Source organism: Homalodisca vitripennis, chromosome X, assembly GCF_021130785.1.
Source record: "Homalodisca vitripennis isolate AUS2020 chromosome X, UT_GWSS_2.1, whole genome shotgun sequence".
Classification (NCBI taxonomy): domain Eukaryota; kingdom Metazoa; phylum Arthropoda; class Insecta; order Hemiptera; family Cicadellidae; genus Homalodisca; species Homalodisca vitripennis.
The window spans coordinates 65,344,564-65,364,847 of NC_060215.1; the positions used below are offsets into that span (position 1 = coordinate 65,344,564).

The 20,284-nt window shown below is 33.0% G+C and overlaps 1 protein-coding gene across 3 annotated transcripts in view; it reads right to left on the reverse strand.

Annotated features, from left to right (window-relative positions):
• LOC124369096 (protein MON2 homolog) overlaps positions 1–20,284 on the reverse strand; it is a 135,319-nt gene that overhangs the window by 100,667 nt on the left and 14,368 nt on the right. For all 3 annotated transcript variants that reach the window (XM_046826834.1, XM_046826833.1, XM_046826832.1), the window contains exons 4-8: positions 18,735–18,974; positions 14,678–14,803; positions 4,461–4,658; positions 2,538–2,793; positions 645–798 (exon numbers count right to left, since the gene is read on the reverse strand). In XM_046826834.1, the coding sequence (XP_046682790.1) occupies positions 645–798; positions 2,538–2,793; positions 4,461–4,658; positions 14,678–14,803; positions 18,735–18,974 (974 nt within the window). The remainder of the gene's footprint in view (positions 1–644; positions 799–2,537; positions 2,794–4,460; positions 4,659–14,677; positions 14,804–18,734; positions 18,975–20,284) is intronic.

Genomic DNA, 20,284 nt, shown 5'->3' on the forward strand with positions numbered 1-20,284 from the left:
TAATAAATGAAAAAGAGCAATCTAAATGAGAACATTCTGCAGTAGCTGTCAATCCAGAGGTACTGAACTGTAAAACAAAGTGTATTTGTAATATAAACCATTTTTGTACAATATTTTAAACAGCTCACATGACATATATCTTTAGTAGCGCCTGTTAAATAATAAAGTCACAATATATCCAACATAGGTTTTTTCTTAGGCTTACACAGCAAGTGTCATAACTACCGTTAAAGTTTTCCTGTCTAAAATGTGTCAATTATTTGACATGGTTTTGACCTGAAAACTTTAATTTTAGGGATATACTCAATAGTATAATTGTTTTTAGTTATATTCACAATCAGAAACTTTTGATGTGAAAACCTTTTAAATATCAAAACCTTCCTTGAGCTTCCTCGCAAGTTCCAATCTACAAATAAGAACTTGGAAGGGTCCTAAATCAATCTCCTCCATGTTTGTATGTTAGTATTTATAACTACTAGTAGCCCTTGCTTGCTTATCTAAAAATTAGTTATTCCATAATAACTTTGATAAGCAGATACCTAAGAGATACAGAATAGCAAATATTCTTATACATTCATAATAGAACTATGTTGATATTAGTCATAAGTTATGATAAATATTTATAAAATATGATAAATACTTACTACGTAGATTTGGCTTGGCCACTGGGGAAGGTTATGATAACAGGAAGCCAAACACCTCGGGAAAAGAAGCCTGGTTGTGGTGAGACCCCAGGGCCTACAGGCATGCCAGCTAGCAGGGCGGGTGGCTGACCCTGAGCATTGGTGCTGTTGCTTCCTATTCCAATATATTACAGCCATTTTATATTATGTGATAAAAAAAGGTAAGCAAAAGGCTTTTCCTAAACTATTGTTTCAACTATGAAAACTGATCTAAAAGCTTGTAGTCTACATAGTTTTATTTATTATCAATCAATAGCTTGAATGTTTATTGGATTCCTTTCAATTATTTTAATTGTTTATATCCTGCACTTTTTCCAAAACAGGAGAACCAGACAATATGAAATTACTATCTCAATCTTGTAATCTATTTAAACAAACATACACACAAACTTGTGTTAAGTGTAAGTGCATGACCTCCACTGAGTGTGACCACACGAATTAAGTGTGTTGTGACTAAAATATGATTTTAGTTAGTTTACCGAGAGGTAATAAAGGTTGGGAATCGCTTATTTAGGCTGTATAACACTCTAAATAGCCTAATTAAATATTTTTTAAAAACTTATAAATCCTGCCAAAACTCAGATGTTGAACTTGAATTTGGAAATAACATAATAGTTCCTTCTATTCGGTTCTTGACATTTGGATTTAAAACAGTTTCCAAACATTGATACAATATTGTTACTTTTGATAGCAACTAAATTTGAAACTAAAAGGGTAATACAAATTATTTTAAAATCAACTAAATGAAACCAGTATAATTTTGCAAAATATGAATGATTTTTTTGTTTAAACCTACTTATGAAGAAGAAGTCAGTTGGAGTAAGATTTTCATCTAAGACAGAACTGTTAAAGTCTTTTCTTTTAAAACATGTTCTAAATTCGGTTAAAATTTTAGTAAATTATGGGATAATATAGGCAGTGAAAACTCCAGTATCTCTATTTTTTAAATACTATAAAGAAATATTTAAATGTAATGAAGTAATTAAATTGGTGTATATTTTGTATGTGCAATGTTACAATTTAAGGGGACTAACTAATAACAATGTAGTAAGTATTTTAAAATAATAAGATCAGATTTATGAACAATTAGACTAGGACTGTAATAACCAATGTGTGTTGTGAGATCTCAGAATGTATGCAGTGAAATTCCACTCAGTCTGATTTACAAATAATCATTGAACTTGTTTTACCTTAACAATTACACATAGTACGATTAACAGCTGTGTTTGCCTTCTAACTGGGGAATATTGCTTTATACTGTATCGTAGTTAATTTCACGAATTAAGTGTGTTGTGACTAAAATATGATTTTAGTTAGTGTGCTGAGAGGTAAAGAAGTTGGGAATCGCTTATCTAGGCTGTATAACCACTCTAAATAGCCTAGGTAAATGTTTAAAATCTTATAAATCCTGCCAAAATTCAGATGTTGAACTGAAATGTATAAATAATATAATAATCATATAGTAGTAGAATAAATAACAAAACCTTAGATGAAGTTAACTATTTAAAATTGTTTTCAATTTAAAATATTTATTTTTGTATACATTTTAATTGTATTTCCTACAAAGAGTAAAATATTGTATTTCCTAGTAAAATGAAATGTATAAAAGTTATAAACATTTTGTAATGATAAGACATGAAAGAAGATATTATAAGGAATACATCAAGTACAAACATTTTCATTCTAGCTATCAAGCATTAGATATACACTCATATTGGTAAAAATAAGCAAAATGGCTCTTAACTTTGGTTAGTACGTCTAATTTTTGAGCTGTATTGAAAGGGTTAATAGAACTGAGTTCATTACATAAACAAAACCTTCAATACATATATATGAAAAAAAACAAGTTCTTACCGCTGATTGACGACTGACCCATAAGCTGAGGATTGACAAACAGAGACTGAACATAGGCTCCTAGGGAGTTAACGATGTCCTGGAAGATGTTTGTGGTGTGCGTTTTGAGATCGTAACACTCACAAAAAGCATTGAGCAGTTCCGGTTGTACTACCAACTTGTGTAACACTTCCAAAGCTAATGAACGTTGCCACATCGGTTTATCTGGATCCAAGAACTTAACGATCAGTGACAGGAATATTTCACACTCCGTTATCTGTAAACCAAGTAAAAGGTGTACAGGCAAGTAGACATATAGTATAATAGCTTACCTAAACAATGTAATTGATCATATTTTTATATTCAACCTATTCACCCGGGCGGACAATGTACTGTCCGCCAAAAACTATGCAAAGCGTATAGGGGGACAATTAATATCCGCCGATTCCATGTTTTGAAATGAAGTATATTGACTCATGATATATATGTAATGTATATATATATATATATATATATATATATATACATTTAATTGTATTTATAGTATTTTGTAGTTTATTGGCAATTTAATAATCAAGGTAAATCATCTATTTATAAGTATTTGACTGATTTGATGGTGCACTAAGTAGGCCTAGGCCAGGATGTTTTTCTTTGTTAATCAAATTTCATGGTAACAAGGTGAAAACTTGTTGGGTTTGTTCAAATAAGGAGACCAAATGTGAAGGGAGTAATAGAAAAATATCAAGAACTGTCAGTTCTCTTTGCCAAGAGGGCTACCATCCAATGTGTTTTGCAATTAGGCTTACCCAGTTCTTTTATAAGCCTACCATTATTTTAAATATATGAAACAGTATTAGCAAAAATTTGTAAATAGTGCTATAAGATTTTGTGAAACAAACTTCATAGGCTCAATGATTGGTGCTCATTTTATGTCATTGGTGAGTGGTTTGTATTTGTTTTTATTTTTCAGAAAATTGGCACATAACAATTTTATTTTGTTTTGTTAGAAAATGATTATTTCTTAAACATAAGAGTATGAAATTTTGATATGGTATAACTAATTAAATTCAGAATTGAAATATTTGGGTTGCCATGGTAAAGTTGTTATTACTTATTGTAGTTTTAAGACTTTAAATATATTTTTTAACATTAAAAAATGTATAACCACAAAAAAACACATGATAGCAAATTATTACATTGCTTTGATAAACTTTACAGTTCTCTACTTAGTTACAGAATTTAATTCTGGAAATTTTTGTACCAGAAACATTACAATACCCTTAGTAGAAATTGGAAAAATAATTTGTTATAAAAAATAAGCATGGGGTAGTTTTATGAGACTTTCAAAAAATGGGTGTAGCAGTTTTAAGAGACAATAATTTTTTCTTCCTGATTAATAGGGTTAAGGAATTATTAAAAACATACAGGTTGTTTTTATCAGAATAATTTGTTCCTGAGTTTGTTAATCTAGTATGACAGAACTCCGTTAACCTCTTTAGTTAAGAAAGTGTAACGCAATGTCATCAAACCACCTTATAGTGCTAACATCATACTACATGAGGTTAGATCAATGTGTACCGCAAAAAAGCAAGTTTTTTGTCTAATTTTAACAGTTGAAATGATTTAGTATTTATTCAAAATATACCAATTAATTTGATGAATTATTTAATAATCTTCAAAAATTATTGTTGAATGTATAAGGCCTAAGATAGTATATTTAAATGCAGAAAAAACTGTATACAGTAAAGCTATTGTAATTTAACTAATATGACTTCTAGACTATTATAAGGCATGAGATCTTTTTTATCATATTTTATCATAAGAATTGTCCTGTGTTGTACAGGATTAACTATAATACACATAATCTTGATGACAAAGTAAAAATTAAAAAATTAAATAGATTTAACCAAAGTAACCGAAGGTTTGAGTCACAGGTCAACTTACCAGTAAACTGTGGTATTTCTGTATGAGCACAGAGACTACTCGCAACAATCGCACACTGATGGGGAAGTAAGGCTTATCCAAAGGAGTGGCCTGCTGTACACTGGCTGGCATCGAACTACGGTACTTGATATTGGGTGAGAATAGCTTAATTACAAGTGCACAAACACGTTCTTTCAGGAGGAAGCTGAATTCTGGATGCTGAAAAATATATTCATACTGTCAACATAATTCACTTCCCATGAATGAAGGGTACATACATGAAAGTTAACATTTCCAAACTATTAAAATAAAAAATTAAAGTAAAATTAAAATTGGTAAGACAAACAACAAAAACTTTCACTAACATTGGAACAAATATAAAATGTATAGAATTCTGAACAAGAGTGACTCACAGAGTGAACAGACTATTACTGCTGTATTTCCAACTATTCCCAAATGACAAATTACAGTACCAAAATCTGAATGCATAAATTAATATCTACATTGAAACGAGTCCTATAGGCATATTGTGAGGGAACAAATTGTTTAAACCCTTCGATGAGTGTGTGATGAGGGATGTGCATGAGGGAGAGAGCTAAAGACAAACAGCATAAAAGTAACAACTAATTGTGTAAATTTTGCAGTTATTTTGAAACAGCACACCCCAGTCAGGGTTAATGGGGGAGAGAATGTAATAATTTTATTTTGGTAGGAACACTATTTCATTCTATGTAATGTCCATGTTGGCAACATTTATTGTAATCTTATAGCATGATTTTGAGTTTCAATGAATAACTGATGGGTTGGTGTCTCCTGATCATGAGAACAATCAGAATCCAGCATCAGTCCCTTTATGTACCTTAAATATTCAAACCACCAGTGGAGTACTCACCAACCTGTTGCAGTGAGCTGTCCTTTGGTGTGTTCACAAGTTTTTGTTTTTAATTTCCCCTATGTATGGTCCCATATCACTACATCTACTGTAGATGCAACAAATGTCATTATATTTATTTTGTAATTTTTATTTTTAGTATTATTTGAAATCATTATTTTGGGATTTATTTTTATGAATGATTAGTGATTAGTTGTATTTAAAAACAGTTAAAGAACATTTTATAACATTTATTTACAATACATGATTGTTATTTCAATGTATATATTCCATAAAAACGGGAAAACTGCATTTACTCATTTTATAGAGTCAAACGCCTTGAAATCAGTTTAAGAAGCTATATAAATTTGGGATAAAACATATATATATATATATATATATATATATATATATATATATATATTGGATTTCTTTCTTTATTAACATTAATTATGTATAGATCAGAATTTGGAAATAAAATATTTAAACATGTTTTCCGAGTTTATAAAATAACATATATTTGTAATAGATTTATAAAAACAAGATTTTTATGTTCTTATATGGGAGCAAAGTATGTATAACATGATACATTTGGAACATTGATTGAGATTAAAGAAAGCCTTAGAAAAAACATGAACAGTTATGCCATTAAAGAAAATTTGATTGTCAGCTAGGTTTAATGTGATCTATTATAGTAGCTTAACCTGTTGAAGAGTGAGCCAAAATCTTTTTTAACTAGTGCACACTCCTATAAGCATTAGGTCTGGGGATTTGACTTAGGCTAGTGGGAGAGAGAATATCTGTATTACAAAATTCTTAAGATTTGAAAATAGCGTAATCATTACTTGTAGATGATCATAAAAAAACACTAAAACAATTAATAAACATTCAAACAAAAGTCCCTCCAATTTAGAAATTCAGTAACTGTGTAGAAAGGTGGTGCAGTCACATTTTCATGGGACCTTTAGCTTCACAGGTTCTAGCAACTTATTAAGCTTCTTGGGCATTGCATTCAAGAACTTTGGTCCAAGATATGAAGGTTTTTTTCTCAAATAGCCTTGTGCGATGGTAAAGAAGGTTGTAATTATGAACGAATTATGTGTTGTAGCTATGTCCCTCAACATTTTTAGAGAGAATGTCTCCTGATACTAAGAACTACTGTTTTTACTGATATATTATGACATCTAGCACAGTTTTTTAGACACTCTTTCAGTTATTTTGATAGTGTCACTGTATAAATCCTAATACTGAATAATGGTGGTAACTAGCAGTAATCACATGTAACATATTGGCATACTTTTACTCTCGAGAATCTATCTATTACAGGCAAAATACATCCTCCGGTTTGGCTATCATAATGCATTGTATATGCTATCTTTAGACAATCTTTTATTTAGGCATAAGTAAATTTCAAGTAGTCTTTCACAGTAAGTTTCATATTAGGCTATTACTAAATAACATTGTAATACGTTATTTAAAATTTTTATTAAAAATACCATGTGTTTACTTAAAATACCTTTGGATTAAAAATCCACCTCCATCCATACAAAAAAATATAAATAACAACTAATCTTCATAACAATGAAATTTGGTCATTTTCACGCCACATATTCTGATAAAGGATTATTTTTTTAACACCCCATCCAGGGTTGTCTTGATAAGCCTTTACTCACAATTTATAAGTCAAAACCTTCATGTTCATGCAGCAAACATTTTCTTTTAACAAGAAAAATACAAAAACACAACCATAATAAAATCCACATCACAGACTACTTTAAGACCATTATACACAGAAAATCCCTGGATCTAACAACTATATAGAAACATAATAATATACTTATCTATGATTAATAAAACAAAATAAATCAAAACTTGTTGAAAGAAATAGTATCTTATCACATTGCAAATACACATTTACAACGAGTAGATTACATGTTAAGCCACTCCACGGGTTCTCTACCTAGTAGGGTTATGGCTCTGTATTGTTTTATCAGCTGGTTGTACCACCACAAGTGATATTGAGCACATTGGTGTGGAGAGTAGGGAGAGGACACACTATACTTGGAGTTGACCCAACGGGCCGAGGAGTGAATGGGGAGGTACCACTCGCAAGTATTAAGAAACAGATTAAAGATAAAAACCCTTGGATAACTAAAGAAATTACTGAGACAAAAAATATTTTAAGTTTCCTTGAATCAGTTTGGGTTCAAAATCATATTAATTTTGAAATTAAATATCCTTAAAAATGCAAAAGCAAAAGTATGAAAGTCGGATAAGGAAAATAAAACAAGAATCTATGACAAATAAAGTTTTGAATTCAAAAAACTTAAATGCTGATACATGGGAAATTTAATTATAAACAGATATTAGGAGGGAATAAAAAAAGAAAGCCAAGATTTCACTAAGAAACAATGTTAATTTGATAACTGATCCCAATATTATTGCCAATCAGTTTAATGAATATTTTAAAGGCATTCCTGAACAATTAGCTATTAATTTTAGTAATCTGAGTTACTCTTTAAAGGGTCAAAGAATTGAAAGCCGAATGTGTCCTCTTGGAACATCTATTTATGAAATGGATGAATATTTTGGGATTACTGATGAATTAAACAATTATTGTTAGTCTCGAAAATTCTTTTATCTGTGTTGTAAAGGGATTTTTAATAAATTTATTGAGTTGTTGTAATTATATTTTTACGTATTTAATGTATTGCTTCTTTTAGAAGTTTGGACGAACTGGAGGGTTGCATTGTTCTTAACATTGAATTTATAGTAATGTGTTATCAATGTGACAATGTATAACAAATTACCATGTAATCTTTACCAGTAATAAATGAGTGTCCCACTACGGCCAGGCAATCACTGTGGTAGGCTGAGGCAACGATAAATCTCCCTGGTTTATTTTTCTTTCATCAACAATTCTCAATAATGGTTTGAATGCTAGTTGATCAGTGATTCTTGTGGTGTATTATGAGTGGCATATCTATATTCTAACAGAAACTGGTTTAAAACCTAGGCGACATTTCCCTTAAAACCTAAAGTGTGCTTTTCTTATTTTTTGCAGTTTTTACAGAGTTTTTGCTTGGTAATTGCTGGCTGGATGGTATGGTGAAATGAGCATGTGGTGAATATTATTTGCTTGTTTTAAAAACACAATAAACTCATATGAGCATAAGGTGTATTGTCAGAATTAGAATCATCTTTAATAATAATAATCAACATTTAAAATATTGCCAAGATTTTAGTTTATTGGTAGATTCAGGTCAGTCCTCGAAAGTTTCTTAGAGAAATTCTTCAAGAGAGTAAAAGGGTCGGTCCATGAGCTATTTATTGTGTGCCCTCTCTTCTATTGAAGTTCTTGTGGTAGTTTGTTTTGAAGTTTCCTGCCAATGTAGTATATGGTTTTGATTCATATATCTTTAGATGGTGTACTGGAATGTTGTATAATTCACCATTTCTGATATTATAGTGGTGAATATTTCTGTTTCTCGGTGAATCTTCTCCATCAGCACACATTACAACTTTAAGAATGTAAAGAGCATGTATAGGATTTTTCATTTCGGGCGGGTAGATGTTGAGATGAAATAAAACAAGCTATGTATGATATGTTAACCCATTGCGGATCAACGACGTGAGGGTGACGCGGAGCGAGGCGTGGACCAAAAGCACAATGACGTGACCCTCACGCGGATGACGTGGTACGGATGACTCATTTGTTTTGAACGCTTATCGCTGTTATAAGCCTCGGAGATATTTATAGTCAGTTTTCCTGGACTGGCTTCCTATCTTATCTCTGATACTCGTCCACAAATACTCCCCTCGTTATCGGTCAATAACGTTATTATTTGCGACAAATTGTTTGTCTGAGGCGTACAGTCGTGGCGTTCTATTTTCCTTTGCCTCGTGTGCGTGTACGTAAATAAAATGGGTGACAATTTACGATCATCTGAATTAGATAGACTATTATTAGAAAGTGGAAGTGATGAAAGTGATATCGATAGTGTTATTGAGGATGGAGACGGTTCTATCACGCGTATTTGTCCACGTTTTCATAATTACGCGGATACTAATGTTGACAGTGACGAGCGGGCTAGTGACCATGATTCAGATGTTCAGACTATTTCAGACATTGTTCCTGGGACACCACCGGATGTGGAAACTCTATTTCAACATCATTTCAATATCAATAAAAACGCTCAAAGTAGTGCTTCCGAGGATATTTATGAATATACTTCTAGTATAATATACTTGTCTAATATGATCTGTATAATGTTTATATAACATAAATAACAACATAAACAAACAAAACATGTATAATTAGCGAGCGCGCTAAGCAGGCAGGTAGGCGTGCAAACACTGCGGGTGCTGCGTTGCAATACGGATTAATTCGTACTCTAAGGCCCGCGCGCGCGCCGTTTTCACGATCCGCAATGGGTTAACGAAATTTATTTTTCTTATGAAAGGCCCATGTATGCCATTTATGTATAGAATACGACATCGTTCAAATGTCCACCGCGGTTTCTCACAATGGTACGGATTCGAGTGGTTGAATTTTGAATTACTCTGCCGCATAAATGTGGTTGAATTTGAGCGATGACCTGGGTTATGTTGATCTTAAGTTCATCGGTTGATTGAGGCCTATTGGCATAGACTTGTGACTTCAGAAAACCCCATAACAAAAGTCTAGGGGCTTCAAATCGCACGACCTTGGTGGCCAATTCACGTCATTTCTGCGAGAGATAACCATACCCTCAAATCGTTCATGCAAGATGTTCATGGTGTCATTCACTGTGTGGCATGTAGCGCCGTCCTGCTGAAACCACATGTCGTTTACGTCTATATCGTTCAATTTGGGCCAAAAGAAATCCGTTATCATCGTTCTGTAGCGTTCGCCATTGACAGTGATGGCTTCACCAACGTTGTTTTCACCAATATGGTTTTCAACCAATCAAACCGCCTGCCTAAAATTCGCACCAAACAGTAACTTTTTGTGGATGCATCGCTACCTGATGAACCTCATGTGGGTTGGCATTATCCCATATATGGAGATTATGCTTCTTAACATAACCATTCATCCAGAAATGTGCTTTGTCGATGAAGTTAATTTTTCAGCCAAAATTAGGGTCCTCCACCAAACGCTCCAAGTCCACTCGGCGAACAAACAGCGTTGTCTATGGTCATACACTTTGAGCTCCTGGGTCAGTTGGATTTTGTACAGATGCAGGCCTAAATCCAGACGCAAAATTCACCAAGTTGGAGTTTACGAAAGGCCGAGTTCTTGTGCACGGCGAGGAATTGACTGCCTTGGGTTCCTTTGCACACTTTCACGGACAGTGGTGACGTTCTTGATAGATTTGCTGTTCCTTTGATGTCTGGGTGTAGGCTGGATGTTTACTGACCCGGTCTTCTCAAATTTAGCTCCCAAACATTGAAGAGTTGACATTGAAGGGCCTGCACGTCTGCCGTAAAATGGTCACAACACACATAACGTTTTTAACTAGTGAACACTCATTTTGATAATAAAGTTTAATCATCTGAACATGCTACTCAATCGTGTAACTTGTCATGAAATGGTAACACTCACTGAACAACAATACATTAATGAAACAGCTGACAACAACAACAAAGCTGTATAGCTTGGATAAAACAACATGGCCGCTACAGGCTGCTAACATCTACCCGCCCAAAATGAAAAAATCTTTTATAGAATGTATTGTTATAAGAGTTTATGTATTTTTAAAAGGTTTAAAAGTATCTCTGCAACTTTCCAGGTGATGTAGACCTGCTAGGACTTTGTTAGATTTTTTCTGGATAATCAGGACTCTTTTTAGATTTGTTGCCATTGTATAACCCCATACAGCAAGACCATGTCTCAGATGGTTTTCAAAAAAGGAGAAATAGATTAATATAGCTGTGTCACTGTTGCTGAGGGATTTGATTTGTTTTATCATATACAGGCCAGTATTGAGTATTTTATTAAGAGTATCTATACATGTTGTCCAAGTCATAGTATCTATACTCAGACTCAGGAACTTAACATGAGGCTCCATTTGTACATCAGGAATGATTTGAATTTCAGATGCTCGTCTTCCAAACATTATCTGACTGGTTTTGGTTTGTAACCAGGTCATTTCCATTGCAATATTGGTATGCCATATTTACGGCAACATCGGGTGACACTACTGTCATCTGATGATTGTCCATTCAGTAGCAGAGTTGTATCATCAGCATATATTTGGGTGTGCAGAATTCTCCCAGATACTGATGCATGATGTTAACAAATAAAATTAAGAGTGCTGGTCCTAGTTCTGATCCTTGGAGCATCCTTTAGACTGGGAGGGATTATGATTCTATTTCTTCAGTGATACCATTGTGGGTATGCTTCAGTTTCACTAGTTGTTGTCGGCTCTCCATATAGCTTTCAAACCATTTATTTTCAGTTTTATTTACTCCCATATTTGTCAAGGATAAGTTAATGACAAGCAATCAAAAGCCTACTTAGATCAAGCAGAATTGCCATTGGTAAATTACCTGCTTCCAAGTTGTCAATAATGGTTTCGGTAACTTGACATTGCTTTAGTTGTTGGTTTTCCAGTAGTATAGCCATACTGGCCATCATTAAACAGGTTATTTTTGGCAAAGTGATCCAGAAATCAATTTAGAACCATTTTTTTACATACTTTAAAAATAGTTAAAATAAGTGAGATCTTTCTGTGATTGTTGAGTTTGGTATTTTTCACCATTTTTGAACTTAGGGTAGACTTTTGACACTTTTATTCAGGTAGGAAACTTTTCTTCTTTAAGATTCATTGAAAATTATGTCAAGTGGAAAATTAAGCTCATCCACACCTAGTGTTTTAGTATTTTTTAAGGCATCTCAATTAGACCAGCTGAGTTTTTTTGTTTTAAATTAGAGATGATTTCCCTGACTTCTTTTGTGTTTGTATATGCAATGCCATTTAGTTCAGCATTCAGTTCTTGAGCTATATGTTGCATCGCTTGCCTCTAAGAATCTGGAATGTTCCTTAGAATTTCTTCTGCTATATTTGTGAAATATGAATTAAAACATATAGCTGCCTTTTCTTTCTTTTTATTAGATATTAATTCTCCATTTATTGCTGTCCTAAATGATAAAAGATTCTAGCTTTGTCCCAATATAATTTGTTCAGAAATTCCAAATCTAGCAAATAAAGGTCTTAATTTATTATCTGTTAAGCTGAGGCTGATGCAACTTCCTCTATTTCTAACAGTTTTGTATGAGCGTCTACCACTATGAGATACAGTTTGGAGTTTATGGATTCTATGAAATCTACATATATATATATATATATATATATATATATATATATATATATATATTTGCCACTTTTTTTACTATCCCATACATGCAGAAATACTTTTCCGAGTGTTTGTTGTTCTATTAGGCACCAAAACAAAATGACCTTACCAATGACTTCATTTTTACCATACCTAGATGACCAGTATGTAATTCATTTAAAATATTTTCTTCAACAGTTAGTTCATTTTATCTCAGGAAATAAGCTTTTAGTTCACTATTTGCAATATTTGTAGGCCACCCATGCAAAACAAATCCTAAGATTTTATTTAGTGCTTGATCATTTTGAGTTTCCTTCCTTACATTAAAAACATTTTAATGAATTTCACTATCCTTTAAACACAGAAGGTAAGTACCATCATAATTTATTTCATCTGTTTTGCCAAGGGATGGGATTAGTTCACTTACAGTACATTTAATGGTAATCTAGACAGACCATCAGCATGACAATTCGCTTCTGATGTCACATATTCAGTACTAAAATCATAACCAGGTAAAAAGAGTATGTAATGGTGCAATCTACTTGCTGCATAAGGACCAAAAACATGCAGTTACAGTTTATGATCTGTTCAATGTAAGTTGAAATGAAATGAAATATTCCTTTATTCAAGAGGCGGAGTTAGGGCTATTTAGCCCTCTCTACCACTCAACCTCACATAATATACAGATATATAGACATATTTACATTTAATGACCTTAAAACTGTAACAAATTACATTTTAAATTAAAATTTAATATTAACCAAAATATATACTACTATGTAATAATTAAAAATCAAATTTATCATCTTAAGTTCTTACAAAAGAAATACTGGTTGGATTTCTTTACAGCAAAGACAATTGCCAAGACTTCCTTATCAATGACTGAGTATTTCAGTTCAGCTGAGGTTAATACACTTGAAGCAAAACCAATAGATCATTCAGTGCAATCTGTTTAATTTAGTTAATAAAAAATTGTATTTTTCTGATTTGCAATTATAAACAAAATTTTGTGATTGTGTGTTTGTGTTCTGTGAAAATGATCTGAAAGTTTCAAAATTGTGAAGAAACACTTCTCACGAACATTTTTATTTACTTTGGTCATTATAGTCAGGAGAAGGCCTACCGCTCCTTTCTTCTTGTGAATGTTTGTTCTTCCATTTTTTTTTTTAAATTGCACCCATCAACGGGCTAAAACCTTTGCTCACAATGTTTGGGCCATAAACCACACACAATTCATGATAAATCTTGATTGCTGAGCGACTTTTTTGTCCAAAAAAATCTTACAACACCATACACTTGACATTTTCAATTACAGCACACATGTTTTGAAGTTATAACTGGACAACGCTCGAACATATGATGCTTTGCCTTGCACAGTTGAAAGTGTACTGAACCACTGTACGCACTAATGTTAACATATCAATGCTATCCCACTACTCGCGCTACACATAAATAATGGTTACTTTTTGGATAACCCTGTATTATTGTGAAAGTAATACTATAATGGTAAATCTAAATCAAAGTACCAACTTACAAATACTGTTAAAATATAATTTTTATTTCAGAAACTCATCACAGTGCTTATTAAAATTACCATTATTGTTTTGTTATTGATCACTTTAAGTTCTCTATGAGAAACTTACTTATTTATAATTTCAGTGTATACACATTTAATGATAGGTATTTGATGTTACCATGTAACAATAGTTTTCTTATTTGTCTTTTTACAAAACCAAAAATTGTGACAATAAGTGATTGGAGTTTGTCTCACCATTAGCTTCATGAGAGGTTTCCTTAGATTTAAAAAGGAAAATTGTATTGTTTCTAAATTTGCTGGAACTGGTGTCATTCACCTGTTATAAATAGAATAAGTGTACACCTAGTATTCCATACTTTAGTTAGTGAGATTTTGTATTATAACTTTTTGGATTCAGATTATGTTTTAGTTTATTAAATGTGGTTCTTGGATCCCACTAGATGATAACCTAGGGCTCTGAGTGTTAATAACATAATTATGCCTTTATTTGCATATATTACTGACACAACTCACCTTAAAAAATACTGAAGAAAAATTTGTAAGAACAGATTCCAAAAGTTCTAAACCAAATGTTCTGGTCATTTCAGTCATTCCTATTAACCAATATGGTTGGTCGGCATTTACTAGCTGCACAAGATCCTGCAATAAAATTTAATTTCAGGAGAGGAATATTACAAATACCAAAATAGTAAATATAGATCACTTGTAAATTGTAAGTCTCACAAGAACAACAGTACATACCAACCCATTTCGGAAGTTATTTGGTTTTGTGTTTCTTATGTCTACAATATTAATACTACATCTCAAGAGCTTAAAATATATTGAACACTCTATCTGCTATACCAGAGGTTCTCAAAGTGTGGGGCACGACCCCCAAGGGGGGCACAATTAAGGCTAAGGGGGGCCAATGCTTGCTTGAAATATTAATTTAATTTACTTACAAAATAATAAAGCAAACTTCTTATTTTTTAAATTATAACAAGTGTATGTATTATTTTTAGTCATCTTAGTAATAGTGCCGAATATTTTATTTTTCTTAGTTTATCGGCGGTAAAATACTGTTGAGTGTACACCAACATGTTTTCAGTACAGCGCTGGAGATGACTCGAGGTAGCGCTTACGGTAACGTTATCGTGGTAACACCTGCTTGTCCAATGACTTGTGAAGTACGACCGTGACCAATCGGGCCCAGACTTTCCCGAAACCCCCACCACTCCTACCCCTACTGCCAATGCGCCACGTCTAGTTCAGTTAGTGCAGTTCCACGTTTTGAACGTAGCAGATCTCCATATTTTGTGGTTATTTTCATAGATACTTTGGTTTTGCTTAAGTTTTTTGAGTACAAGTGTGTATATTTACATCAAAATGAAAAGATTTCTTGTAACTGTAACAAGGGGTGGAAGTGGAAATGCATCCGTGAAGGCAGGTACGAGTAGTGGCATCAGTGACAGTCAAGGTCAAAATGAGGACCCGGGTGACATGACAAGTGTAACCACACGTTCTGCAAGACCGAGTGGACCAAGCGTAGCCAAAGTGCGCAAGTATGACAACAGTTATTTATCATTGGGTTTTACAAAAACAATCATAAATGGCCAAGAACGGCCCCAGTGTGTAATCTGTCTAGCCGTCCTGGCATCTGACAGCATGAAACCTAACAAACTAAAAAGACATCTTGACACTAAACATTGAAATATCGCAAAAAAAACCTAGAGAGTTTTTTTAACGAAAACTTAACAATGTTAAATCTACAAAGAATGCTTTTTCCAACATTACAAGTGTACCTTCAAAGGCTTTGTTGGCATCTTAGCAGATTTCTCACAAAATCGCTCGGAAGAAAAAACCACACACTATAGGAGAAGACCTGAAATTACCAGCAGCAATTGATATGGTTTCAACTATGTTTGGAGAATCCATGGGTCAACAGTTGAAGGCCATACCAATGTCAAATGATACGGTATCAGACGCATAGCTGACATTTCAAAAGATCTTCAAGCGCAATTGATGGAAAAGGTGAAAAATGCTCATTTTACCCTACAAGTTGATGAAGATACCGATCTTCATGGAGTTGCTTATTTAATATGTTATGTAAAATTCGTCGATGATGATGCAATGCGGGAAGAGTTGTTTTTTTTTTTTTTTAAACGTTTTCAGCCGATACCACTGGTGAAACCATTTTCCGAATGATTGGTATACTTTTGCATGATAATAACATATCTTGGATCATATGTACAGGAGTTTGCACAGATGGAGCTCAATCTATGTCAGGAAAATATACTGGACTTCAAGGTTTGATCAAAAAGGTAGCTCCAGAAGCTAAATGCACATACTGTATAATTCATAGAGAGGCTTCTAGCAGCAAAAGGTATGACCCCAGAATTGTCAATGTCATTAAAAGGCAGCCTTTAAAGTCTCGAGTTTTTAAAATTCTCTGTGAAGATATGGGCTCAGAACACACAGCTTTACTGTTTCATACTCAAGCTCACTGGTTATCAAGAGGAAAGGCTTTGACCAAAATATTTGAGCTTAGACATGAAATCCTTGCATTTTTGCTTAACGGAAAACTCAATGTTTTTCACTGACTCAGATTTTTTGCTGGGATTAGCGTACCTGGCAGATATATTCGAGAAAATAAATGTACTAATTGAGTCATTACAGAAAAAAGATGCAAACCTTCTGCAATGGACTGAAAAGGTCTGTAAAAGCTTTGTAAAGAAGCTATGTTTGTACGGCAGTATGAAATGTGACAATATTGAGCTATTGCCTAATCTTAAAATTATTATTGAAGAAATGGATCTCAAAACTATTCCAACGAATCCAAATAAATTCTTTCTTAAACACTTAAAAATCTCCAAATCTTGTTTTAAAAATAATTTTGGATAGGTTAGCATGGATTCAAAACCCATTCAAACCATCCGTCGATGAGTGCTCCTTAAACATGATAGAAAAAGAAAATCTCACTGACCTCCAGGGTGACACTGAGCTTGAAAGGAAGTTTAAAGAATCTTCCCTTACATTTCCTTACATCCTTCTGGATTGGTGTACAAAAGGAACACCCAATTTTGAGTGAAAAGGCATTAAAAATAGTCACTCCATTTGCCACCACTTATTCTTGTGAAACTGGATTTTCTGCTCTAGCGGCCATGAAGAGTAAATATCGCTCAAGACTAGATTTGACCAAGGAACTCAGAGTGGCGCTATCAGAACTGACACTGCGTTTCAACAAACTATGCGCAAAGAGAAAACAAGCACATCCTTCACATTGAAGCTCTTTTTATTATGATTACGATGAGTTATAAATAACAATTATGTACTGTAGTAGCTGAAATAAATAAATAGTAAAATTTGTATAGATTTGTTGTTTAATTATGATTAAACCTATTGCCCCATTAGGCTCTAATGTAGTAGTGTGTAATGTAATGGTGTAGTGTGTGTGTATCCATAAAACATGTAAAACTAAGCAAAAAATGTTGACTGTAAAATTCCAAAAGCAACTCACTTATAAAGTACGGTTACATGTAGGGGGGGGGGGGCCGGCTACCACCCGGATTATCAAAGGGGGGCTCGAAGTAAAAAGTTTGAGAACCGCTGTGCTATATACAATTAAATTTTTTAAAGATTTCAATTTAGCCCAATAGCTCTGTCAAATCAAATTATAACTACTTCGATACAGTCACACTTATCCGACCTTCATGTATCAGACATTAAGTTTTATCTGCTAAGATATAGTAGTACAAACTATGAAATTCATTAACTGATTTTAAATGCTACAAAATGTATCAATGGTTAGCAGAAGTTACTGTACTTGGTTCTACCTATTGAGTATTATAAGATAAGGTTCCACTTTGATCAGTCTTGTGTTTTCACTTTAAAATAATGTACATTTTAATGCTTTTTTGTAAAGAATCTTTTATTTTATACTGTAAAGAGTAATAAAACTTGCCTTTATATATATATTATACTTACCTTATATATATATATACACACGCACGCACGCACGCACCACGCACACACACGCACACACACACACACACACACACACACACACACACACACACACAGTGTTGGAACAAGATCTTCCTAGTTTTAAATATAATTTTAAGGGACAAATTAATAAACAATTGTATCATTATCATGAAAGAGAATTCTTTCAAGTTTTGTTTAAAGTTAGTTGGCTTCAATGTGGGATTGATTTGTTACCTTCCTCATATTGAGACGATATTAAAACACTACCGGTTTCCTTGAAAGGCTTTTTAGCCAATGACGGATTGTTTTTACTGTAGGTGGTTCACCACTACCCCCCGACACTACAGCGAGAGTAAATAAAGGTGTGTAAAATTTTAAAACAAGCCCATTTTAAAAGTTAAGTAGTCTATATCCTCCAGCAATAAAAATGGTTTGACAAAATTATTTTGTTACTTTAATTTCACTGCATATGAACACAAGCAAAATAGGTAGCATAAATGGGTTATGAAGTAAAAAGCTATAAATTAACGAACAATAGTAAGTATTGTCAAGCATAAAGATTAGCAAGCACATTGAGAAGATACATAACATTAATTTAATGAATGACCTGGAACATAAGGTAGGCATCACCAGCACAGGGGCGTAGGCCCTTGGGAGATATGTTTCTGGGCACTTTGAGCTCTTCAAAGTTAACTTCCTGGGGTGAAGTGTCTTGAGTCTTAAAGTGCTCATCTTCAGCTATAACTCTTTCAAATACCAGTGATACAAGCTGTCTGACTGTAGCACCTGCAGTGTTTATTGTCGTGGAGTCCTTCGTAAAATGCAGACGAAAACAAAGCACAAGGTTCTATAACAAATCAGATTAACCTTCATGATACATATATAACAAAATATTCATAAAATTGTTCAGCTAATTTTGAACATACTTAAAAATAACACTAGCTCAGACAATTTCAATTATTTAAGGCAAATTTAAAATAATTCATTAAAGAGGGACAATCGAGTGCAGTATTTAATTAACAATTAATGAATTTGTATGGTATACGTGAGATTTTTTAAAATATAAATTGTAAAGTTTACCAAAAAATCTTTTTGTACTCTCGATTTTTGTTAAAACAAATTATTAAAAAAATAAATTTTTTAGCATACAGTGTTGCTTTAAATACTATATTTTTAAAAATATATACATGGAATTTCACCGAAATAGATATACAGGAACATCTATTAAAGATACCTGTATGTATCAAGGACAGCAGGGATCATGAACAGGTAATAAATCGTAGAAGGGAGAGCGGAGCCGCAGCTGCAATGTACAATGGAATTCTCGGCTAGTTTAATTTTAAATGACACGAGCTTTGTGAATGTTTTATATATGTATTTTAATAAACATAATCAAATTAAGGGGAGTGGGATGGGTCAAATATAATCTTTTGGCGATTTTATGTTTTTAATTTAGTTTTATAGAACGAAACTTCCTCTTTTAGGATCTGGTCTTAGAATTTATGTACAATGACTCTTAAGTATACTATTATAATATAACAACATAATATGATGGCTATTCGGAAAGTAGAATTACGTTTATTGGAATTAAAAATTAACAAAGTATAGGCAACAATATTTTATCTATATTAGAAAAATGCAACTGTTCGTGTTATCTGCATCACTCACAAACGCGGACGATTCGGCTAATTTTATTTTTAAATTTTTTCGCTTGATCTGTAGAAGGTTATAGGATACTTTTTATCCTTTCCCGATTCAGGATTCCGCCCCACTGTTACAGAAATACCCGTTAAAGAAATGCATTGAGCAAACATTGGTTAATTAATGAAAGAGTCTTTTCAAATTTTAATCACTGTCTGTGTAAACATATATAATGCGACAAAAAATATCTATAAATATAAAAATGACTTGTTTGTATGTTTGTCGTTATGGAATCGTGAAACTATTGGACCGATCATGATGAAAATTTGTACTATATGTATTTTTCCCCAACGGAGAAGGTTATATAAGCGTATTGCCAGCCCTTTCCCATTCAGAATTCCGCCCCACGGGTTACAGAAATACCCATAAGAAATGCATTGGCAGTCAACAGTATGTTCACGGCTTTTTCAAAATTTTACATCAGCTGTTCTATGTAAACATATATTACACTTACTA